The 25,788-nt window shown below is 38.4% G+C and overlaps 1 protein-coding gene across 4 annotated transcripts in view; it reads left to right on the top strand.

Moving 5' to 3' along the window:
• Ryr3 (ryanodine receptor 3) overlaps positions 1-25,788 on the top strand; it is a 565,647-nt gene that overhangs the window by 258,141 nt on the left and 281,718 nt on the right. For all 4 annotated transcript variants that reach the window (XM_087207455.1, XM_087207452.1, XM_087207454.1 and 1 more), the window contains exons 11-12: positions 2,680-2,853; positions 8,195-8,316. In XM_087207455.1, the coding sequence (XP_087063581.1) occupies positions 2,680-2,853; positions 8,195-8,316 (296 nt within the window). The remainder of the gene's footprint in view (positions 1-2,679; positions 2,854-8,194; positions 8,317-25,788) is intronic.

Genomic DNA, 25,788 nt, shown 5'->3' on the forward strand with positions numbered 1-25,788 from the left:
AGTAAGGCGGCTGCATCAGGGGCCAGACTCCAGTGGAAACTGGGAGGGACATGAACTCCTGCGCAAGTCAGAAGGAAACCAGCAGGATGCTGTCAGCCTAATCAAACTTCTCTGTTACTGACCTCTTTTGTTTCCTTACTGATTTATCATGATTGTTGTGTAGAACTGGGCTGTTAGTGTGGATTTTGTCTCACTTCTTAGTTTTTGTGGTTGCTGATTTTCTTTTAAATTAAAAATGATCACTTCAGGGATTACCACAGAACTTTGAAAGATATATATAGAAGCAAAGACACAGAGAGATACTCTACTCCATTCAGAATAATGACTCCTTTATTTTAGTGGCTCTAGTATTTATGTACTTTGGTCAAAGTCCTATTTAAATAAACAAAAAGTGAGAAAAAACGTTAAGTAACCATATTCATTGATAGTTTAGGAATATGCATTATTTTAACCAGGAGCTACTAGAGATAATGCAATTGTTGTGTTTAACAGAAGTGGTATGTTTTCTTTTTATTTCACTGCATTGGCTATGATTAAGAAACAGGCTAAAGATAAAATTTGGGGTATCTTATAAGTCCTAGTTATTACTAGCTTAGATGTCTCTAAGATGTGGATGTTAATGAGATGAAATCAAGTATCCATTGTTTTTGTAGAATAGATGCATTCTTGACAATCACCTGTAAACTAAGTCCTAAATCTCTTCCTCTGGATAGGTTCATTCTGGGAAACAAAAAGCCATAGAAAAAAAATGAGAAAAGAAAAAAATGGAAACAAAAGTTTTTGTAAATAGGGAAGGGTGAAGGGAGTGAAAGGAAAGCAGGGGAATAAGGAAAAAATTAGAACCAAGATACCTCATGTAAAAGTACAAGATCCCAATGATGAATGTAACTGTATTATATGCCTCAAATGTACCAATAAACATAATGGAAAAAACCAAAAACAAACAACAACAAAAATAAATAAATAAATATCTGGTCAATGTTTTAGCACATATATCTAAAATAAATAATTTTCTTATAAAGTATTAATACTGAGCTGGGCATGGTGGTGTATGCCTATAATCCCAGCACTCGGGAGGCTGAGCCAGGAGGATCGCTGCAATTTTGAGGCCACCCTGAACTACAAAGTGAGACCCTGTCTCAAAAAAAAAAAGTATTAATACTGCTCAAAATGGTCCGATGTAAATGTGTGTAAAGTAGCAAACCTTGCTTATATGAAAGCAAGAAATAAATGAGCTGAAATGTAAAATAAATATATGTGAAAGAAAATATTATGCATATATATATATATATCCATGAATTCTCTGAATTAAGAATCCAAAACTAATTGACCTGATTCTTTCAAAAGTTGGCCCCTCCAAAAAAAGTGTCATGTAAACAAACACATGTACATTATGATATGCTAAGTGCTCAATACAAAAAATGAGATTATTCTGGGGAAATATAGCAAGAGAGATTTAGCTCTACTTTCACAGAGAAAGTCAAATCTATGAATGGTTTTGCAGGGTGGGTAGGAGTTTATAGTAGGAAAAGAAAAGACCTTAGAACTAGACCTCTTGATTTAGATCCTAGCATTACATCCTTGAGTGATGTTGGGCAAATAACCTTGTTCATTTTCTCTAGAACTGGGATAGTATCTCTAGCTACACTGGGGGCTCTGTTATTAAGTTAATATCTGTACATGTAAAGAACATAGAAGTGGTTAATACATATGCTGCTGCTGTTACATCATTAAAATGAGAGGAATATTATTGCAAGCAGTGGGACCAGTGTGCTACCTTTTTTATTCTGTAAAATATTCAGAATGCTGTCTAGTTAATGGTTTTTACAAATGAGCAATTTAACCAAAATGTAGAAAAGAAATGGAAATAGAGTGGAGCCATTCAGAATAGAGATGTAGAGACCCTGATTGATGTGGAGGGGAAAGTTACCAAGCATCAGGGGTCTACTTCAAGACACACCCGTGTGACAGGTACTTTCCGTTGTTGCCAAGTGGTTATCTGAGGCATAGTAAGTCCCTTCTCTACACTGTTAGATGAATAAGTGGTGAAATAGTGGCAATTGACAAATGAAACCCACTGACTGCAACTCACAGCTGAGAGGTCCCTAAGAGCCTGCTATGCAGTGTACTGCATTAGTTTAAGGCACAGTACCACCCCCTGTCTGCTCTCTGTTGAGTGGATGAAGAGACAGATAGATAGTTGATAGAGATAGATAGATCAATCGATCAATCAGTAGATAGTTATGATCTTAAAGCCCCTGAGTTAGGGCATTTTTGTAAGAAAACCATTAAAATTTTGGAAGATGTCAATTGCTAAAAATAAGTTCATTGACCAGTAAAGATTACTTATTAAGGTATCTAAGTCAAGATGTAGAAAGTAGGAAATATAATGAAGAATTACATAACATTTGAACAGAAGTGAGAAACTACCCAACTGCCTTATTTTCCATGGTTTTAAATAATCACTCAAGTAGTCAAAACTTGAAATACATTGATGTTATGATTAACAGCAGAAAAGGAAGCAAGCCTTTATAAAATCCTAGCTTGGATGTGTACATTGTGATTATTTTGGTAATAGGATTTTTGGCTTACGGATTCCACACAAGTGATTTGTCTTATATATTGAGTTTCTATTTAGTCAAGCATACCTATGTTTGTATCTTTTTTTTTATGAAATAGGAAATCAAGGAGAAATTGGATTCTAGTCACAAGCGAGAAATGGAAGGCATGGGCATTCCTGAAATCAAGTATGGAGATTCTGTCTGCTTTGTTCAGCATGTAGCCAGTGGGCTCTGGGTCACCTACAAAGCACAAGATGCCAAAACATCCCGCCTGGGACCTCTGAAAAGAAAGGTAAAGGATCAGAAAGCCTGCCTACAGTTGTTTTGCACTGAGTTGGGTAGAACTAGGCAATAGAAGTGATTCTGAGCATCAGGTAGACATGATTATGTTTTATTTCTTACTGTTCTGGAAAGTGATTCTGTGTCAGATTGTATATGGTCCCTCCAGTCCATCAGTCTAATTTGGTAACTTTGATCCCCACCCCCATGTAATAATAAGAAAACAAAACAATTCCATAAATGGCAAATCTGTGAGGAGGGGACGGGATTTGTTTAATTCACTCAAAACTCTGATCTAAATGACTTTTAGTAGTTTCAGTGTTCTGGGATTATCCACATCATTGCTCCCTTCATTTAAGTGAATAATGGAGTTATTATGCAAATTTTGTAATATAGAGACTGAATAGAATCTCTACAGAGAAAATGCAGATTGCATATTAGCAAACCCACAGGAACCAATGAGTAGAAAAAAGATGTTGTGGAATGATGTTGTGGTATGATGCTGTATCCACAGAGCTGTATCCAGACGTGAGTTGACTGTCACTGCCTGCCACAACAGGAAACTCGCCTGGATATATGCAGCATCTTTTTACCAAAAAGTCAATTGCCATAATACCAATTCTTTTGATAGGATCCAGAGAATGAATGCCAACAGTGTGGTGCCTTTTTTCTTGGAATACCCTTTTAAAATACAGATTTAAATAGTCAAAAAGTCCCAAAATAAGGTCTAGGCCACATTGTTTACTGTAGTTTTATATATCAGCCAGTGTGGTAATGACAGAGTTTCCAAGAATGCTGGTTATTGTGAGAAAGGGTGTTGGAAACAAACCATAATGTAATGTCTTAACCTTGTGCAAAGTAAACAATACAGTCAGGCATGGCAGTACACACCTGTAATCCCAGCATTCTAACAGGCTGAGGCAGAGAGGCTGAGGCAGGAAGATTGCCAGTTTGAGCCTGGCCTGGGCAACTTAGTGACAAAAAAAGGCTCAGTGGAAGGCCTAGGGTAGGGAGAGAGGGAAGAGGGAAAGATGGAAAGAAGAACAGAAGAAGGGAAGAGCGGGAAGATAGCTAAAAAAGGGAGAATAAAATTATGAAGAGGATATAGAAAATACAGTAAATAAGAGGCCACACAGATACCTTGTATGAGCTCAGCCTTTCTTTTGAAAACAACTTCAAAGGGTAGCTAAAGTACAAAAGCAAGGAAACCATTTGCAGCTCCCAGTCATCAAGGCACCCAGTACATGAACAACAGACTCACTGAGAGAGAAGCTGGAGAAACAACTCCTTTCAAAATAGCATCCAAAAAACTGAAATACCTAGGAATCAACCTAACAAAAGAAATCAAAGACCTCTACTCTGAAAACTACAACACTGTGAAAAAAAGAGATCGAAGAGGATATCAGAAAATGGACAGACATCTCTTATCTCTTGCTCCTGGGCAGGAAGAACCAAAATAGTGAAATTGGCCATACTTCCAAAACTGCTATATAGATTCAATACAGTCTCAATTCCAGCAGCATACTTCATAGACATTGAAAAAACAATCCAAAAATTCATTTGGAACAAGAAGAGACCTAGAATAGCAAAAGCAATTCTAGGCAATATAGACAAGGGAGGGGGTATCACAATTGAAAGTATACCACAAAGCTACTGATATAAAAACAGCATGGACTGGCAAAGAAACAGACCCAAGGACCAGTGGAACAGATTAGAAGATGCAGAAACAACTGCAGACATACTTAGCCAACTCGTCTTCAAAAAAGGAGCCAAACACCTTCACTGGAGGAAAGATAGCCTCTTTAATAAATGGTGCTGGAAAAATTGGGCTTCAAATTGCCAAAGATTAAAACTAGACCTGTATCTCTCAGCATGCACTAATCTAAAATCAAAATGGATCAAAGATCTAAATATTAAAACAGAAACACTAAACCGACTGGAAGAAAGGTTAGTTAGAACTCTTGAAGACATTGGCATAGGAAAAGACTTCAGGAACAAAACCTCAGTCGCACATGAACTAGCACAAAGAATCAACAAGTGGGATCTCGTCTTATTAAAAGGCTTCTGCACAGCAAGAGAAACCACCAGCAGTGTGAAGAGACAACCCACAGTGTGGGAAAAAATCTTTACCTGCTCTTCCTCAGACAAAGGTCTACTATCTCGAATCTATAAAGAACTTAAAAAGATCAGACCTCCCAAATTTAAAGACCCAATCCAAAAATGGGCATCTGAAATGAACAGACATTTCTCAGACAAAGAGATAGAAATAGCAAGTAAATACATGAAAACATGTTCAACATCACTGGTCATTTGAGAGATGCAAATGAAAACAACGCTGAGATTCCACTTCACTCCAGAAAGAATGGCTGCTATCAAGAAATCAACCAATAACAAATGCTGGCGGGGCTGTAGGGAAAGAGGAACCCTTCTCCACTGCTGGTGGGAGTGTAGACTGGTGCAACCACTGTGGAAATCAGTGTGGAGATACCTCAGAAAACTAGGATTAAAGGTCCCATTTGACCCAGCTATTCCCATGCTGGATATCTTCCCAAAAGAATTAAAAGAATCATACCACAGCAATATATGTGCACCCATGTTTGTAGCGGCACAGTTTGTAATAGCTAAAGCTTGAAAACAGCCCAATTCCCCATCAACTGGAGACTCGATAAAGAAGATGTGCTTATTTTATTTATATATATATATACACACACACACACACACACACACACACATATATATATATATAATGGAGTACTACTCAGCCATAAAGAATGAGAAATTAGAGACATTTATAGCTAAATGCATGCACATTGAGGCCATACTCTTTGAGTGAAATACATAGGACAGATGTGTAAATACTGAATTGTTTCTCTGGTGTGAGAAACTGGAAGTGTAAATAAAGATCAAAATGTATAATAGATAATGTGGACTAGGAAGAAAAGGAACAAAGGGGAAGGAGAAGTGGGAGGGGAAGGGGAAAGGAATAAATACAAGAAAAGGAAGGAAAAGTTTTTGTAAATAGGGAGGGGTGGAGGGGTTGACGGGAGGGCAGGGGATTGGGGAAAAAATAAGAACCAAGGTATATCATGTAAAGGTTCAAATTCCCAATAATGAATGTCATCATAGTGTATACCTAAAGTGTGCCAATGAACTTCATTAAAAAAGACACCGAGAATGTGATTATTGTTGATCACATGCAGAATGTTAGTGCACTAACATGAACACACTTTCACCTTTGTTTTTCCTCCCCAAACATTTACTGATTTGCAGGATAGGCAGTGAGGCCTAGTCTCAGCTCCACTATGCTGAAGAGTCAGTTTAGGTCTAGGATTAGCCAATGCTCCTGGGACTTGAGGGGCCAAGATTTCACAGTGGAGGGAACTATGGAAACATCAGCCTGAAATTCTCCATGCAATTCTCTAGGATCCCTTTGACCATGGATGGGATATGAAGTCAAAAGGCTGTGGCAATGATGGTGAAGACCCCAGCAGAGGTGTTGACAGTATTTCAGTACTAGGACACAGATGTTGGGGGTCAGGGTCTCCCAAGTTAGGATAGCCTTGGAAGATACAGTAGGTTTTCAGCTGAGTCCCAGAGGGGCCACAACCCAGGAGTGAGGACTTACTTCACCCTTGGCATCAGGGAAAATTGAAAATAGATGCCAAAACCCATCCTCTTACCTGCCTATCAGAATCCTCCAGAGAGTATAATATTGCCTGCAGCCTCTGCAGTTTTTCAGCCCCACTTAGGCAATGACAACATGTAAAGAAAATAGAGTGAGGATTTTGGCTGTGACTCTTGGTGGGAGGAGGATTCTCCAAGCACTCTCCATGTAGACAGATCCCAGGCTGCATTGCTGAAATATTGTGCCCATCCCTGCCCTTGGATCCACATAACTGCTAGAATATGCATGTGACTTTGGGAGAAACTCTATATAATGGTCTAATACTTGACCCTTGGCAGGATCACAGTGCCCCATTTCATAAGAAGGCTAAGTTCTCCCTTTGAAAATACAAAGGATGTCCATGTCTGTGTTAAGCATTCTATGAAATGAACAAAAGAGGAACCTAGAAAAAATAGGGGAGAACAAACAAAGAAAAAGCTGATGGATGGTATCTCATTTTAAAGGGACCTACCCCCTTTCCCATTCCCATATTGGGCTTCTTTCCTCCCTCGAGTTGTGGGAGACCCACTGAGAAAAAAGACCTTAGAACTGGGCATAAAAACAGCATTCTGGCAATTGTGTTTCCTCCAGTTTTCACTACATTCTTGTTTGGTTGGCTGATTTGAATGTTATCTGAGCAAGGAAAACCTAAGAATTTTGGTTTTTAGTGACCGGAAATCTGAGTCTGAGGCCAAAGTAAACACATAAGCAGTGTATTACTAAGTCTAAATGCAGCACTGTTAACCAGTTGTTCGAAGTTCTGACAAAGTAATGTTTCCTAATAGTTGATGAGTCTGGTGGCAAAGGCATCCTTTGCTAATGGTTAAGCAGTTATACAGAGGTGGGGTGGAAAGCCTTTTTCAACAATGAATTTAAATGTCTCCAACCCTGTATTCTGCTTTCTGCATAAAGTCATCATATCCAGTCACACCTTCAAAGGAATAAAAATAAAGTTGGGTGTGGTGGTACCCACCTATAATCCCAGCACCCAGGAAGCAGGGGCAGGCTATGCCACATGGTTTTCATGTTAATCATCTAAGCCTCTAAACAACCTTCCAAAATAAGTCTATTTGTGACTGGTAAAATTGAAGCAAAGAGATCTTAAGGATCTTATTGAAAGTCACATAGCTGATGAGTGGCATAGTTGTTGATACCTGAAGTTTATTGATACCTGAGCCCATGCTTTGAAATCCCCTCTTCAGCCTCCACAAGAAGCAGGCTACCATCTTGAGCTGCTTTAGCAGTTAGCTAACCCAGTGTAGAGTAGTCCAAGCCTGATTCCAGAAGAGAGTTTTGCTTTGAACTATGTTCTCTCCCAGTTTATCTCTGGAGGAAAATGCGCTGAACAAAATGACTTTTCCTGTCTCCAATGGTAAGGTTCTGTGTTCATTTTAAAAGAAAAATATAAAGTATCTTTTCACTATTTCAAATGGGCCATCTAGGCCCAAGGAATTTATTGTAACTCATACCATGTTGGCACCTAAAATTTTATTTTTATCAAAGCACCATGTCTCAGGAATGATTCATGTGTCTGTAATAGGGCATATGGGTGAAATAACTTTGTTAATGTACCGTTTTTAAAATGGACCCAAAGGAGCTTGGTTGGGAAAGGGAATACGAAGGAAACACTACAGAAAATGTTGACTGCCCAGCTGTGTAACCTGGAGCTGCCTCCCTTGTGCTTGGGTAGGTCATTCTCCATCAGGAAGGCCACATGGACGATGGATTAACACTGCAGAGATGCCAGCTTGAGGAGTCCCAGGCTGCTCGGATCATCAGGAACACAACAGCCTTATTCAGCCGGTTTGTCAGGTACTTGGCTCCCTCCCTTTCTCTTCTTGGCAGTATTTATTCTGTGGCCTTCCAACCCTACCCCCATCTTCTTTGATGGTGTGAATGTTTTTAGGAAATAACCAATGCCAACAGAGATTCTCAGCAGAGACAGCTTGGGACTGAAATGTAAGGCCCAAGCCCAGAGCTAAGTTTTTTGCATGAAAATGAAAAGAGTTGGAATGTTTTTCCCCTTTTGTATTAGCATGTACAGAAGGCAGGAGAGAGGAGAAACCCATCCACTCCTATACTATTTAGAAAGGGTTTCTACATCACTCGGAATTGTTTTGGATCAAAGCAGATTGGCAATGAAAGACTTGGGTGACCCAACTATGGCTGGGCTGAAATGGGAAGAGTAACTGAACTGCCTGCTGAGATACCTGCCAGCTTAAACAGCACTGCCAAACAGAACTCAGAATTATTTTCACCAATTACTAGGAGGAGCTGATTCTGTTGGAAACAGTGCAGTATTCCAAGCCATTCTTCTGTTGTAGGAAATATCTCTAAAGGCAAGAGGGTGTGAATTACACATGTGAATTCACATGAAATGAGAATTTTTAAAATATCTTTACTCTTCTTGCAGTTAAAACATTGAATCTAGGGAATGTGTGTTAGGGCAGAGGCCAAGCTATTCTTGCAGCTCACAATAAATTTTCATTTCTCTTTGAAGTAAGAATATAGAACAGACAGATGGGTTTTGGAAAGCAACCTGGGGCTCAGGTTGTTTCTGTCTTGCTGCTTTGACATCTTTTACAGGTTCCTAAAGTATGCTGCTGGACCAGCACAGCAGCAGCACCTGCAAACTTGTTAAAACTGCAAATTCTCGGGTTTCTCTTCCTACCTACTGAGTCAGATACCCTGGGAATAAGATCTCACAAATCATACATTTTAGGCCCACCAGGTGATGCTAATGCACACTGAAGTTTAAGAAACCACTGCCCTGATTCTAAAAGTCTGGGGCAGAAGGATTGCAAGTCCAAGCCCAGCCTGGGCAACATAGCAAATCTCACTCTCAAAATAAAAAAGCTTAAAAAGGGTTGGGGTGGTAGCTTAGTTCAGAGGCCCTGGGTCCATTCTCCAGTACCATGAAAAAGAAATTAAGAAAAAGAAACCATTGCCCTGGTGTAGAGATCTTAACCTTGGCTACATGGTAAGTTCATCTGGGCAGCTTTTAACACCCCGGTATCTAGGCTGTGTCTTGGTCTAGTTGCATCAGAATCTCTGGAGCTGAGAGACGAATGCCAGTAGTTGATTAAAGCTCTGTAGCTGATTCTGAAATTTATTCCCAGTTGAGAACCATTGTCATGGTGTATTTTCTTCATTTACATGGTCAAAAATAGCTTACAAACAGCGTGTCTATCTGTCCTGCAAAAAGGAGAAAGAAGAGTGAATGGCAAGTGCTTCACTTTTTAAGATATAATTCAGAAGTAGATCACTTTTTATCTTGTGTTCTATTGGCTGAAGTGTAGTCATGGAGACATGCCTAGCTTGAGAGAGGCTCAGAAATATTTCTCTAACTAGCCAGCTGTGCACCCACTGTAACTCCAAAGTTTTATTACCATAAATTGTGGAAAGGGGAATAATCGGAGAATATTTCTTTTTTTAATTACTTTTATTGGTACATTTTAGGTATACAATATAATGACATTCATCATTGGAAATTTGTACTGTACATAATCTGTCTGGGTTCTTATTTTTTGCCGATTTCCCTGCCCTCCCTACAATCCCTCCACCCCTCCCATTTACAAAGACTTTGTTTCCATTTTTTCCATTTTTCATATTAATTCCATTCCCTTCTTTCCTTTCCCCAAACTCTCCCACTTCCCCTTCCCCTTTGAACCTTTTCTTCCTATTTCACATTATCTATTATGCCTTTTGATCCTTATTTATACTTCCAGTTTGTCACACTAGAGAAATGATTCAGTATTTACACATCTGTCCTATGTATTTCACTCAAGAGTATCACCTCAATGTGGATGCATTTAGTTATAAATGTCTCTAATTTCTCATTCTTTATGGCTGAGTAGTACTCCATTATATATATATACACATATATATACATATATATATATATGTATATATATATATATATATATATTCCACATCTTCTTTATCCAGTCTCCAGTTGATGGGGAATTGGGCTGTTTCCAAGCTTTAGCTATTATAAACTGTGCCTCTCTAAACATGGGTGCACATATATCGCTGTGGTATGATTCTTTTAATTCTTTTGGGAAGACATCCAGCATAGGAATAGCTGGGTCAAATGGGACCTTTAATCCTAGTTCTTTGAGGTATCTCCATACTGATTTCCACAGTATTTGCACCAGTCTACACTCCCACCAGCAGTGGAGCAGGGTTCCTCTTTCCCCACAGCCCCGCCAGTATTTGTTATTGGTTGATTTCTTGATAGCAGACATTCTTTCTGGAGTGAGGTGAAATCTCAGTATTGTTTTCATTTGCATCTCTTCAGTGACCAATGGTGTTGAACATTTTTCCGTATGTTTATTTGCTATTTCTATCTCTTTGTCTGAGAAATGTCTGTTCATTTCAGATGCCCATTTTTGGATTGGGTCTTTAAATTTGGGAGGTCTGATTTGTGTAAGTTCTTTATATATTCTATATAGTAGACCTTTGTTTGAAGAACAGCTGCTAAAAATTTTTTTCCACACTGCGGGTTGTCTCTTCACTCTGTTGGTGGTTTCTCTTGCTGTGCAGAAGCTTTTTAATAAGATGAGATCCCACTTGTTGATTCTTTGTGCTAGTTCACGTGCGACTGAGGTTTTGTTCCTGAAGTCTTTTCCTTTGCCAATGTCTTCAAGAGTTCTCCCTAACCTCTCTTCCAGCTGGTTTAGTGTTTCTGTTTTAATATTTAGAACTTTAGTCCATTTTGATTTTAGATTAATGCATGGTGAGAGATACAGGTTTAGTTTTAAAATAAGAAGTATTTCTGCCAAGTGATGAAACTGAGACCTACAAGTCAACAATCCTGTTTACTTTTGGCTTTGCCACTGGTATCCTGTGATCTCTGAGCATAGTATGTCCAATTTTCCATGTTTCATTACTTCTAGAACCTGCTGCGTTAAAGGCTATAGGAATAAGTGACTTTGTATAAGCAGAAAAACAGCTGCATGTAACACATGAGTTATTCACGTAGCCTCAACTAGCACCAACATCATCACCCTTGAGAGAAATGGCTTTATTCATTTGGTCCCCAGTTTCTTGAACCTCTGCCCTTAATCTTTTATAAAAGTATGTGGACCTTACCTCACACATATGCAAAAAGGATCAAAGATCTAAATGTAAGAAATGAAACTATAAAATATATAGAAGACATAGGCATAAATTTTTATGACTTTGGATTAGGCTATGGTTTCTTAAATGTCATATCAGAAGCAAAAGGAATGAAAGAAAAATAAATAAATTGGACTTTACCAAAACTAAAAATTTCTTGTTACCAAGGATATTATCTAATGAAGACCACCTATATAATGGAAGAAACTAATTCAAATCATATATCTTATAAGAAAGTTATATCTAAAATAACTCATACTCAGCAATAAAAAAGGAAAATGAGCCAATTTAAAAATGAATAAAGGACCCAAATAGACCTATCTCTAGAGAAGATATAAGAATGGCAAATAAGTATGTTGAATGATGCTCAGCATCATTAGTCCTCAGGAAAATATCAGCCAAACTCACAATAAAATATCACTTTATGCCTGCTAGGATTGCCATAATCAGAATGATTGTTAATGAAAAGCATGGGACAGAGTGTGGAGTAATTGGAACCCTCATACATTGATGATGGGAGTGTAAAATGTTGCCAGCCATATTGGAACACAGCAAGTTCCTCAAAAGGTCAGACACAGAGTTAGCATATGATTTATCAATTTCACTTCTAGGTATGTATGTATAAGGGAAATGAAAACATGTTCACACAAAAATGTGTACATATATATTCACAGCAGCACTATTTATAATAGTGAATATGTAGAAACAACCCAAATGTTTATCAGCTCATTAATCAATAAAAAATGTACTATATCCATAAAATGAATACTATTGGACCATTGTATCGGTCAGCTTTTCATCCCTGGGGCGAAATTCCAGACATATACAACTTAGAAGAGGAAAGGTTTATTTTTGCTCATGGTTTCAGTCAATAGTCAGCTGGCTCCAAGGCAGGAACGTTATGGCAGAACCTGCTGCATTCATGGTAGATGGGAAGCAGAGCAGGAGAATAGTGCCAGAGAGGAAGGGGCCAGTGACCAGACACAGTACCCAAGGTCACACCTCTGTGACCCACCCAGACACACCCAGAAGTGTGCCTTATTCTGCCCTACATGGCTCCCGAGCCAATCAGGTTGACAATGACACTAACATCACATTCTGCCCTTTATCGACTTGACACTCACACATATATCCTTAAACCATACTTAATCTCTAAATAAAGACAACGACAAGTTTGTAATTGTACCTAACATGATACTGCTAGCCTGTGTCTAACCAAAAATGCAATAATTTCTTCCCCAAAGTTTCAAAAGTTCTAGCATTACTCAGAGGACAAAATTTTCTCTGAGACTCAAGGAAAACTCCTACCTGTGAACCTTTTTAAAATTGAAGCAATTTGTTTAATACTAAAATATAATCCTCCATTACAAAAGGAAGGAATAAGAGGATAGAAAAGAATGGGACCAAAGCATGACCCAAACCCAGCAGGACAAACATTAAGTTCCGTAGCTCCATGTCTGGTATCTGAGGCACATGGTGGTGATATATGTGCTCCAAAAGGCCTGGGTGGCCCCACCTGACGGCCTTTCCTGCTAGAGCCCTCATGGCTTCTCGTGTTGATTCTGCTCACTACCTATAGCTTTCTTCCACAGATACTTATTTTTACTGGCATCTCCAATTTCTCGAGGTCACTGTACCTTCAGCTTCATTCCACAGCTTCATGAATCCCTCTAACAGGGGCATATTGCCCGGCCTTATAGGCCTTCCTTTGAAATCTGGGTGGAGTCCTCCATGACCCCATAATTCATATATTCTGTGTGCCTATAACATTAGTATCATGTGGATGAAACCAAGGTCTCTTGCTCGTGCAAGCAGTAACCAGGCACCCTCAGACCATGGTAGGTGACTTTGAATGCCTGGATAGCTGAGCATAGTAAGATAAATCCCAGTGAGCCAGTTCTCTAAGCAGTCCTTCTCAAACAAGGGCTCCAGGGCTGTCTTCTCAAATGAAAAGTTTACATTTTTCTTCCTTTCAGCCTGTGATAAGTGGGGTTTTTGCTGATTCCTGAGATGCCTTCAAAACATCTTTCTTCTTGTCCGTGTTTGTACTGAATTTCTTTTTAATGGTGCTAATCTGCTCAGCAAGCACACTTTCTTTGGCCTCAACTTTTACAAGTAGGTCATTTCCGGCAAAAATTTAAGGTTTGAGATATATCTGCTCTGCTTTTTGGTCCAATTCTTACTATATATCTGGCTTAAAGCAGCCAACAGTACCCACATCATAGCCTGAATGTTGGCCTCCCTTGAAATTTTCTCCACTAGATCAGTCAGTCCATAACTTACGTTCAGTCTCTCACAAAGTCTCAAGACATGGGCAACATGTGGACAGTTTGTTTGCCAGAATGTAACGTGCATGGCCTTTAGTTCAATTCCCATGAGATTCTTCATCTGAAACCTCATGAGTCTGACCCTTACTCCAACTTCCTGTTTACTTTCCTATCAGTATTCTGTCTTCTAAGTTCCCACAAGAATTGCCTATCAATCTCTGCTTACAGAATTCTAGAGCTTCTCTAGCTCATATCTCCAAGCTTTTCAAACCATTCCCACAAACCAGTTCCAAAGACTTCTGAACCACACCATCAGGTATAGCCACAGCAGTGACCTCCCTTGTCTGGTACCAGTTTTCTGGATTAGTCAACATTTTGTCTCTGAGACCATATACTCAACATCTACAACGTAAAGTAGGAAGGGTTTATTTTTGCTTGCAGATTTAGAGGGTTCAGTCTGTGGTTGGCTGGATTCAACCAGTTTTAATGACATAAAATGTATCCTTTTAAGTGTACAATTTGTTGAATTGTAGTATATTCACAGCCCTGTACAGCCATTATCACAACTAAGTTTTAGAGTAGTTCTGTCTTCTCCAACATAGAATTTTTAGCTGTTGCAGTTTATTCTCATTGCTACCCCCAGGCCTATGCCACCAGTAGTCTACTTTTTGCTTTCCATTGGACTTAAAACATTAAGTTAAATTTCACATAAGATTATATTTATGAGGTTTATCCATGTTGTTCCATCCTCTTTTATCACTAACAGTATTCACATATGTATGTGAAACTTGTATATGTGTGATGCGTGTGTATGGAGAGACAGATTTATATAGAAATAGATACGTAGCACAGTTTACTTATAAGTTGACAACTTTCTTGTTTGTATTTGTAGTTATTATGAGCTAATACTTCCATCAATATTATTTTCAAAGTTTTCAGATACATGCTTTCCTCTCTCTTGAGAAAATACCTAAGAGTGGAATTGCTGACTGATATATAAATTGTTTTACTTTTTAATGTACTTTGGTGATGTTAAAATATACATAATATAAAGTTTACAGTTTTAGCAATTTTTCTGTGTACAGTCCAATGACATTAAATATATTCAAATTATTATGTAATGATCACCATTATCTACTTCCCGAATTGTTTTAATCTTACAAAACTTAAACTCTGTACTCTTTAAACAAAAATTCCTATTCTTCTCTCCTCGTAGTCCTTGGTAACTTCTACTTTCTGTCTCTGGATCTCACTGTGCTAGGGTACCCCATCTGTTACGGTTGTGTTTAGATGTCCCCCCCAAACCTCATGTTTTTCCAGAGGTGACTGAATCTAAAGTGTGTGATTGATCCATGGTGGGGGCCGGTCCAAAGGCACTGGGATTAAGGGCACGGGTGCTGTCTGCCCTAAGTAGTCTGAAGAAGATAAAAGGGGCAGGAAGACACTGGTAAGGCTCTCTTGCCCTTGCTACCTTGTGTGTGTCATGTTGTTTCCCTTCTGTGATGCCTGTTTGCCATCCCTGCCTTAGAGCCAGCCGATTATGGACTGAAACTTGTGTAAACTGTAAGCCAAATAAACCTTTCTGCCTTTAATTTAGGCTGTCAGGTATTTTGTCTTAGCAGTGAAAGAAAAGTAATATATCATCTAAATAGAGTCATACAATATTTATCCACATTTATCAGTCTTCTTTAATTAGAAAAACAATCTTCAAGACTTTATTCATTTTGTATCATTGTGTTAGTAAGCTTTCCTGTCACAAGTATGAAATTCCTGACACCAACAACTTAAAGGAGAGATTGAATTTGGCTCATAGTTTTGGTTAATTCAGTTCATGGTGGGCTGACTCTTGAGGCAGGAATGTCATGGTGAAAAGGCACGGTGGAGGAACACCACTCCCCTTGTGGCAGCCAGAAAGCAGAGAGAAGGGAGAAACCAGGGACAAAAGTACACCTTTCCAGGTCATGCCTCTAGTGACACACCTCTAACCAGCCTCCACCTCCTAACAGTACATTCAGCTACTAAATCCATCAGTGGATGAATCCACTGATGAGTATAGTACCCCCATGACCCAGTTAGCTTCCAAACATATGAAATTTAGGAGAGATGTTTTAGGTCTAAACCATAGTATTTTATCCCTGCTCGCCAAAAGGTTTGTGTCTTATTATACAAATTGCATTTAGTCCATCTCTAAGAGTTACCAAATTCTTAACAGTTCCAGCATTGCTGAAAATGCTAAGTACAAAGTATCCTCTAGGATTAAGACACCCTTAACTGTAATCCTAAGTAAAAATCAGAAAGAAAGTCCAATATGTTATGGTTTGGATCTAGATGTCCCCCTAAAGCCTCATGGGGTCATAGGTGGGTAAATCTAGAGGATGTGATACTAGGATTAAGGGCAGGTGATTACTAAATCACTATGCTACATGTGAGTAACTGGTTTGGCACTGCTCTAATCCCAGTAGTCTGGATGGAATAAAAGGAGCAGAAAGACAGTTAAAGTTTCTTATGGCCCTTGCTGTCTTCCACTGCTATGAACTGTTGCCCCTCTGCCACCCTGCTTTGGAGCCAGCCAATAATGGACTGAAACCTCTATGAACTGTAAGCCAAATAAACCTTTCCCCCTTTAACTTTGGGTGTCAGGTATTTTTGTCTCAACAATGAGGGAAAAATAACCAACACACTTCCAATATACAATGGCACAGAGTAAACATTCTCATTCAAAAAGGTAGGCATACGGCACAGAAAGGAATTAGACAAAAGCAAGGCCAGAAACCCATAGGGCAAACAACAAATCCTGTAGCTCCCTGTCCAGCACCTGGGATATATGCCGAGATGTGAGCTCCAGAGGGCTTGGGCAGCCCTGCCTCTATGGCATTTCCAGTAGCAGCCTATATGGCCTCTCTGGCTCCACTTACTGTCTTCAGCTTTCCTCAAGAGATTGCACATTCCTGGCATCTCCAACTTCCTCAGGTTCCCACTGTACCTCTGGCTTCACTCTTCCAGCTTGGTACACTGTGCTCTCAGGGGCTTCTCGATTTGCTATTTAAGCTTTTCTTTGAAATCTAGGTGAAAGTCTCCATTGTCCCATAACTCTTACATTCTGCATACCTTTAGAACCAGTACCACATGGATAATCCCATCATTTTGAGCAGGAGCCAGGCCCTCCTGGACTATTGCTCCAGTGGCCTCTGAGTGCCTCGATTCCTGAGCATGGTGAGTGAATCTTAGGAACCATTTCCCTAGGCAATCCTGTTATGGCTTGTATCTAGGTGTCCCTCCAAAACCTCATGGTGTCATAGGTGGAGCTTTTTAAAAATTGATGGATTTAAGGTGTATGAGTATGTTTTAAGGTTGTGTGATATCTAAATTAGTCCTCTAGTTGGATTAGGACCTTTCTGGGTGTAGCTGAAGGAATTTACTGATGAGGGTATGAGTGACACCAATCAGTAGGCTTATAGCCTGGATGGAATATAAAGGGACAGAAAGAAGGTAGGCTTGCTGCCTCCTGCCTCCCCTGCCATGAACTGTTTCTCCTCTGTGATGACCCTGTGCCATCCCACCTTGCCTTGGAGCCAACCAGCTATAAACTGAAACCTCTACAGATTGTGATCTAAAATATACCTTTTTTCCTTCAACTTGAGGATTTGGGGTGTTTTGTTTCAGTCATGAGAAAAGTAACTAAGATGCCACCCTTCTCCAGAAGGGGATCCAGGGCCTCTCTTCTCAGATGAAAGATTTATACTTTTACGCTTTTGACCCTGGGGTTTTGCTGATTCTTGACATGCCTTCAAGTCATCTTTCCTGTTTTCCTGATGCAAAGAACTTGGCCTCTTTTTAATGTAGCTACACTCTCCATTGCCCTAACTTTGCAGCCAATTTGTTCTGGAAAGACTAGAAACTTTTTATATTTTTTGGCTTGGCTTTTGCTCCTTATTCTCACTATAGATCTGACTAAAAGCAGCCAGTAGTCCTCATGCCATAGCCTGAATGTTGGGGTGCCTTGAAATTTCCTCTGCCGCATCATTTAGTCCATAACCCTTAGTCTAAGTGACTTGCAAAGTCTCATGACATGGACAAAATGATGATAAATTTGTTTGATAGAATGAATCACACATGATGTCTAGTTCCATTATCAGTACAATCTTCCTTCCCACTTGGTGCCTTATGAGTGTGGCCTTTACTGTCTGCTTTCCTGTCAGCATTCTGCATGCCTATAAAATCAAATATAATCACCTATCAAGCTTGGCTTACAGCATTCTAAGCCATCTCTGGTCAGTATCTCCAAACTTTTCCAAACGCACACCACAAGGCAGTTCCAAAAGCTTCTAAACCATATGGCCATCAACAGTAACAACAATGGCCCCACTCCTAATACCAAAATGTATTAGTCACTCTCCTGTCACTGGGACAAAATATCCAACACTAACAATTTAAGAAGAGGCCTACTTTGCCTCACAGGTTTTAGAGTATTCAGTCTACAATTGATTGGTTCCAAGGCAGAAATGGCATAGAAAAAGGTGCTCACCCTTGACAACCAGTAAGCAGAGAGAAAAGGGAGAAACCAGGGATGACAATATAACCTTCTAGGTCATGCTCACAGTGATTATTATGGTGTATATCCAGATGATGAGCAATAGCAAAGACTCACATGCTCATAGGTGGGGCTTTTGGAAGGTGACTGAATTTTGCTGGGTGGTATAGCTGACTTGGTGTTAGGAGAAAGTGCCTGAAAAGAAAAGGCAGGTCACTGAGTGTGTGACCTGATAGGGTAATCTCCCTCCCTGGTTCTTTCCTTGCTCTGTACTTCCTGGCTGGCATGAGGTGAGCAGCATTTTTCCAGAACAGGCCCTTCCCCCATGCCACTTCTGCCCTGGAGCCAGGCAACTAAAGAATATAGCCTCTAAAAACACAGGAGTCAAATAAGTCTGTCCTTTTGTAAGTTGTGAGTGTTGAGTATTATATGCCAGCAACAATAAAGTGACCAAGGAAATGATCCACATCTGACCAAGCCCCACCTTCTTATAGCACATTCAGCTAATGATCTCATCAATGGCTGAATTCACTGATGAGTATAGTAGTACACCTGTGATCCAGTCATCTTCTAAACACTTGATGCTTCTGGGAGACATTTAAGATCTAAACCATAATAAGCGTATAACAAAATTTCTTTTCTTTTTAAAGTTGAATAATATTTAATTGTATATAAACACCACCTTTTATTTATCTATTCATCTATCAGTGGATATTGGGGTATCTCTAACATTTAAGAAACTGAAAGGCTGTCTTCATAAGTGGATATACAATTTTATATTCCACTTAGAAATGCATGAAGTTTTATTTTCCCCACATCTACATGTGTTATTTTAAAAATTTTAGTCATTATAGCATTGTGAAGTGATATGCTATTGCTTCAGTTTGTATATTTGTATTTCTAGTATGAATGATGACATTAAGCATCTTTTCATGTTCTTACCATTCATATTTCTTTTTTGTGTGTAAGATTGATTCTTTTCCTCAATTTTTATTTTTTCTTAGTGCGTGGTTACAGTACATAATGATTGCATTCCTCATGGGTACATGCTCATTTGTAATTGGTACGTGTATACAATGCACCTCAATTCTTTTTTGTTCCATTCCCCTCTTCTACCGCTTCTCTCGCTGCACTTCTTGGTCCCCTTCCAATTTACAAAAGATCTATCTCCCGGGCCCAGGATTTAGCTCAGTGGCATCATGCCTGCCTCACAAGTGCAAGGACCTGAGTTTGATCCCTCGTACCAAAAAAAAAGATCTATCTCCCTACAACATATTATATGTCTTTTATTTTGTATTTTATATTTTACCCTTCTCATATAAGAGAAACTATGTGATATTTAAGCTTGTGTGTGTCTGATTTATTTTGCTTAACATTTTGGTCTCAAGGAGCATCTATTTTCCTATATATATTCAAGTTTATTCCTCTTTATGGCAAAGTAGCACTCCATTGTATATAAATACCACATTTTCTTTATTCATTCATCTGTGCATGAACATATATGCTGCTTCCAAGATTTAGCTATTATAAATTGTACTGCTATAAACATGAGTAAGAATATATCACAGTAATATGATGTCTTTAACTCTCTTGGGAAGATACCTAGAAGGGGAATACCTTGGTGAAATGGAATTTCTACTTTTAGTTTTTAGAAGAACCTTAATACTGATTTCTATAGTGTTTGTATTGTCTACATTCCCACCAGCAATGTAGAAGGATTCCTTTTTCCCTGCAACCTCACCAAAATTTGTTATTATTTGATTTCTTGATAATAGTCATTCTCACTGAGTAATATGGAGTCTTGTTGTTTTAATTGCCCTAATGGCCAGAAACATTGAATATTTTTTCATGTCTTTATCCACCATTTGTACTTCTAAGAAGTGTGTATTGATTTCATTTGGCCATTTCAAGATTGGGACTTTTATTTCTTTCTCTTGCGTGCTTGTTCTGGCTAATGTTTCACATGTTGGCATTGAACAGGAGTTGTAACAGTGGACAGACATCCTTGTCTTGTTTCTAATTTTAGAGAGAAAGCTTTCATCTTTTCCCTATTTAATATTATGTTGTCAGTGAGTTTTTCATAAATGACTTTTATCAGATTGAAATAAGGTTTGTCTGTACCTATTTTCTTCAGAGTTTTTATCACAGATGGATGTTGAATTTTGTCAAAGTCTTTTTATGCATCAATTGAGAGGTTCATGTGATGTTTGTGCTTGCTTGTGTTTATGTGATGCTTTACATTTCCTGACTTGCATATATTGAACCATCCCTACATTCCTGGGATGAATCCTGTTTGGTCATGCTGTATAATCTTTTTGATGATTTGTTGCATTCTGTTTGCCAGTGTCTTGTTGAAGATGTTTGCATCTATGTTCATTAAAGAAATTGGCCTGAATTTCTCTTTTTTATTACATTCTTACCTAGTTTTGGAATCAGGGTTGGCTTGTAAGAATGACTTTGGGATTACTCCTTCCCTTTTAATGTCATTGAAGAGTTTGAGGAGTATTGCCATTAGATCTTCCCTGAAGTTCTTGTAGAATTTAGCCATGAATCCATTGGGAACTGGGCTTTTCTTATTTGATAGATTTTTTAAATTACTGTTTCAATTTTTTGCCTATTATTTGGGTTACTCAGGGGTTTTTTGTCTTCTTAGTTCACTTGTGGAAATTCGTATGTTTCTAGAAATCTATCCATTTTGAACTCTCCAATTTTTTTGGAGTACAAGTTTTTTAAGTAGTTACTGATAATCTGGATTTCAGTGTTGTCCATTGTAGTTTCACTATTTTCATTTCTAATTGTATTGACATGTCTTTTCTTTCCTCTTTGAGGGTAAGATTGGATAAGTTTGTCTTTTGTTTATTCTTTCAAAGAGCTAACTCTTAAATTTACTGATTCCTTGTATTTTTATCTCAATTTCATTGATTTCTGCTCTGATCTTAATAATTTCCTTCCTTATACTAGCTTTGGATTGGATTGTTCCTTTTTAAGTAGAACGTTTAGGTCCATCATTTGGTTATTTATTTGGACTCAATCTGTCTTTCTAATGTGGGCATTTACAGGTATAAACTTTCTTTTTAGGACTACTTTCATTGTGTCCTTCAGTTCTGTTATGTTCACTGGCATTATCATTTGATTCTATGAATTATCTAATTTCTCCCTTGATTTTTTTCTGTGACACATTGATTATTCAAGAATGTGTTATTTAATTTTCACTAATTTGCATAAATTCTTTGGTTTCTTTTGCCTTTGATTTCTAATTCCATTGAACTATGATCAGATAATACCCATGAGATAATTTAACTCTTTTGCATTGACTTGAGCATGGTTTATTGGCTAGTATGTGGTCTGTTATGGAGAAAGTTTCATGTATGCTAAGAATGTGTATTCTGTTGTTGTTGGGTGAAATGCTCTGTAGATATGATTTTAATGTCTAGTGGATTTGAGTTTTTGTAACAGTAGGTTATTGAGGTCTCCCACTATAAATGATGTTGATATTTATCCAGTAGTATTTGTTTTATGAAGTTAGATACACAAGTGTTTGGTCCATATGTTTATATTTGCTTTCTCTTCCTGTTGAATTTTTCCTTTAACCAAAATGTAGTGACTTTTTTGCCTTTTCTGAGCAGTTTTGGTTTGAAGTCCACTTTGTCTGGATATAGGATACCAACGCCTTGTTTTAGTTTCTTGTTTCATGTCATGCTGTTTTCCATCCTTTGATTTTCAGTCTATCAATCTTATTTTGGGTTAAACATGTTTCTTATATATAGCTTACCAATGGATTTTGTTTCTCAATACATTCTGCCAAGCTGTGTCTTTTGAATGAGTAATTGACACCATTAACACTGAGAATTATTACAGAAAAGTATTGACTTGTTCTTGTCATTGCATTATTTTTCTGATACTGATTCCCCTTTTTTTCTCCTATTTAACTGCTCATCTTTTGTGATGTTTTCATTCTATCAGACATTTTGGCATTGTTAGCTTCTTTGTCCTGTTCTAGAATATCCTTGAGAATATGTTGGAGTGCTGGTTCAGTGGTCATGAATTTCTTGAAGTGCACTTTGTCATGTCAATTGTAAAGGATAGTTTTGCAAGATACAACAATTTGGGTTGAATGTTGTTTTCTTTTGGAGCTTGAAACACTTCACTCTAAACTCTCCTGACCTTTAAGGTTTGTGTTGAGAAGTCTGCCATAATTCTGTTAGGTTTACTTTTATAAGTGATTTGTTGCTTTTCTCTAACAGCTTTTAAAAGTCTGTTCTTGTATTGGACTTTTGGAATTTTAACTATATGTCATGGAGAGGTTCTTTTCTTCCCAGGACTATTTGTGGTTCTTATAAATATTTTCTAGTAGGTGGTAGCTTTTCTTCTCATTTTCTTCAAGGTGTTTTTTAAAGCACAAAGGTTTTTAATTATGTTTGTCAAATATATATATATATATATATATATATGGATTGTGCCCCTATATTTTCTCCTAAAAATTTTTATAATTTTAGCTCTTGCATTTATGTCTATGGCCATTTTCAGTCAATTTTTATACATTATGTTAGTTTTTCATCACTATAACAAAAACCTGAGATAAGCAACTTAGAAAGATTGATTTGACTTCACAGTTTTAAAGGTTTTCCCATGATCAACTGGCCCAATTGTTTTTGTACACCTTGATGGTTGTGTGTTGCAGAGTATAACCACTCACCTCATGGTCAGGGAACAAAGCAAAGGGAGAGAAGAGGCAGCCAGAGTTCCAAAACCGCCTTCAATTTCATGCCCCAAATGACCTAAAGACTTCTTACTAGATTCCTCCTTCAAATGGTTCCACCCCCTCTCATCGGTGCCACAGGCTTGGGACCAAGCCTTAAGCATATGGACTTTTGGACAATACTTATCCAAACCATAGTATTCCACCCCTAACTCCCCAAAGTTTTTGCTCATCTCACAATACAAAATGCATTTAATCTATCTCCAAGAGTCTCCAAAGTCTTTATTCCAGTTTTGTTCAAAATTTTAAATCCAACATCAACTCTGAGACTCTAGCCCAGTGATGGCAATCCTTTTAGAGCTTTCAGTAATACAAACAGCCCCTGTAGCAGACATGCCATAGGTTCACCACCACTGCTCTAGCCAAACTCTTACCTTTGAGCCCCTATAAAAATCAAAACCCAAGTTTTGTATTTCTTGAATACTGTGGTAAATCAAGCACAGGGTAAATACTCCCATTCTAAAAGGAAAAGATAGAAAAGTAATGAGAGATAAAACAAGCAACACCAAACCCCACCTAGGCAAACATTAAATCCTACAGCTCTGTGTGTTGCATTTAGGGCACACTGTGGCAGAATCCAGGCTCTCAAGGACTTGGGCAGCCTGCCTCTATTGCTTTGCTGGTTGCAGTCCACGTGGACACCTTTTCAAGTCCACATGGATACCCTTTCACCCCTAGCTCTGATCACTGCTATGGCTTTTATTGTTGAATATTGCAAATTGCTAGCACCTCTACCTTCCTGAGGTCTCCATTGCAGCTTCAGCTTTAGCCTCATAGTACCATATAGTACCCTATCCAGGGCTACTTGCAGAAACTCTAATTGCGAGACACATTGCCTAGCTTTCCAGGCTTCTCTTAGAAATAGTGGAATACTCCATGACCCTGTAACTTACATTTTCCATGCCAGCAAAACCAGCATCATGTGGATGACACCAAGGTCTGCTGCCATGGCAAGTGGTACCTGGATGGACTTGCACTACAGCTTCAGCAGCCTCTGTATGCTTTTCAGGATGAACACCAAAAATAGATCCCAAGGAGGCAATTCCCTGGGCAACCCAGAGGGAGCAGGGCACCCTAGGATTCTTGAAATAACTGTGCCCTGGAAAATCTTTGAAACAAATTGGCATTTCAACACCTCTAGACCTGTGATGACTGTAGACTTACCAATACTTGAGATGCCCTTAAGGCATTTTTCCTGATGTCCCATTGGAAAGCACTTGGCTTATTTTGGTCAGAGCTTTGCATATTCTTTTTCTGGCCAAGCTGAAATTTTCCAAACTTTCATGTTCCTTTTTGCTCTCAGTTCTCACTGCAAATTTGATTAAAAGCAGTCAGTAATATGCATGCTGTGCTCTGTATACTTGATTGCCTTGAAATTTCCTTCCCCAGATAAATTAATCCATAATTTTTATGTTTAGCCTCCCACAAAGTATTAAGGTATGGAAAAAATGCAGCCAGATTCTTTGCTACAATCTAACAGTGGTGGCTAAATAATCCTCATTTCCATCTGAAAACTTATTAGCATAGCCTTAATTGTCTACATTTCTATTAGTATTCTTGTCTTTGCACACCCACAAGAATTGTCCATTAAACTCTTCTTATAGCACACTAGGCTTTTTCTAGCTTGCTTTTCCAAACTTTTCCAATTCTACCTACAAACCAATTGCAAAGGCTCTTTGAAATTGTCAGTATATAGTTAATGGTAAAGATCCCACTCCTCAGTACCAATTTTCTTTGTCAGTCAACCGTCACTATAACAAACACTTCTGATGATCAATTTACAAAGAGAGAAGGCTAATTTTGGCTCTTGATTTTAAAGGTTCTAGCCCTAAACCTTTTGTAGTTCATAACTGGTTAGCTCCCCTTATTTCCTACCTATGGAAAGAGTATATCGTGACAGTAGTGTAGGCCAGAGCAAAACTACTCACTTCATGCAAAGGAGAGAGAGAGAGAGAGAGAGGGAGAGGGAGAGGGAGAGGGAGAGGGAGAGGGGGATCCTAATTACCTAAAGACCTCTCGCTAGGCTCCACCCCTTAAAGGTTCCACCACCACCTGATAGCAGCCTATATGTCTAGGGACCAAACCTTTAACATGGGAACCTCTGGGTGACACTTACCTAAACTGTAGCATGTATTGTGTGAGGTAAGGATTTGAATTGACCTTTTTACAGGTAGTCAAATTGTCCCAGCACAATTTGCTGGAAAAACTCCCTTGCACCACCAGATTGTTCTTACACCTTTGTCAACAGTCAAATGACCATAAATGTAGGAATTTATTTCTGGAATATTAACTGCTCAATTAATCTCTGTTCCTTTCATTATTCCAAAATAACACTGCTTTGACTTTATGTCACTTTATGGTAAGTACTGAACTCATGTAGAATGAGTCCTTCAATTTTGTACTTCTTTTCAAAATTATTTTTGTTCTTCTTTATCTTTTATTTTCTTGTAAAAATTTTAGGGCGAGTTTGTCAGTTTCTGCCATAAAATATTTGTGGACTCTTGATAGGTATTGAATTAAATCTGTAGGTCAGTTTTGGAAGACCATTGCTTTTAGTAATATTACATCTTCCAAGTCACAAACATGAAATGATTCCCTGCCTATTT

Source organism: Heterocephalus glaber, unplaced genomic scaffold (genome assembly GCF_053883595.1).
Source record: "Heterocephalus glaber isolate CG9 unplaced genomic scaffold, H.glaber_assembly_v1.0 deba00000809, whole genome shotgun sequence".
Classification (NCBI taxonomy): domain Eukaryota; kingdom Metazoa; phylum Chordata; class Mammalia; order Rodentia; family Bathyergidae; genus Heterocephalus; species Heterocephalus glaber.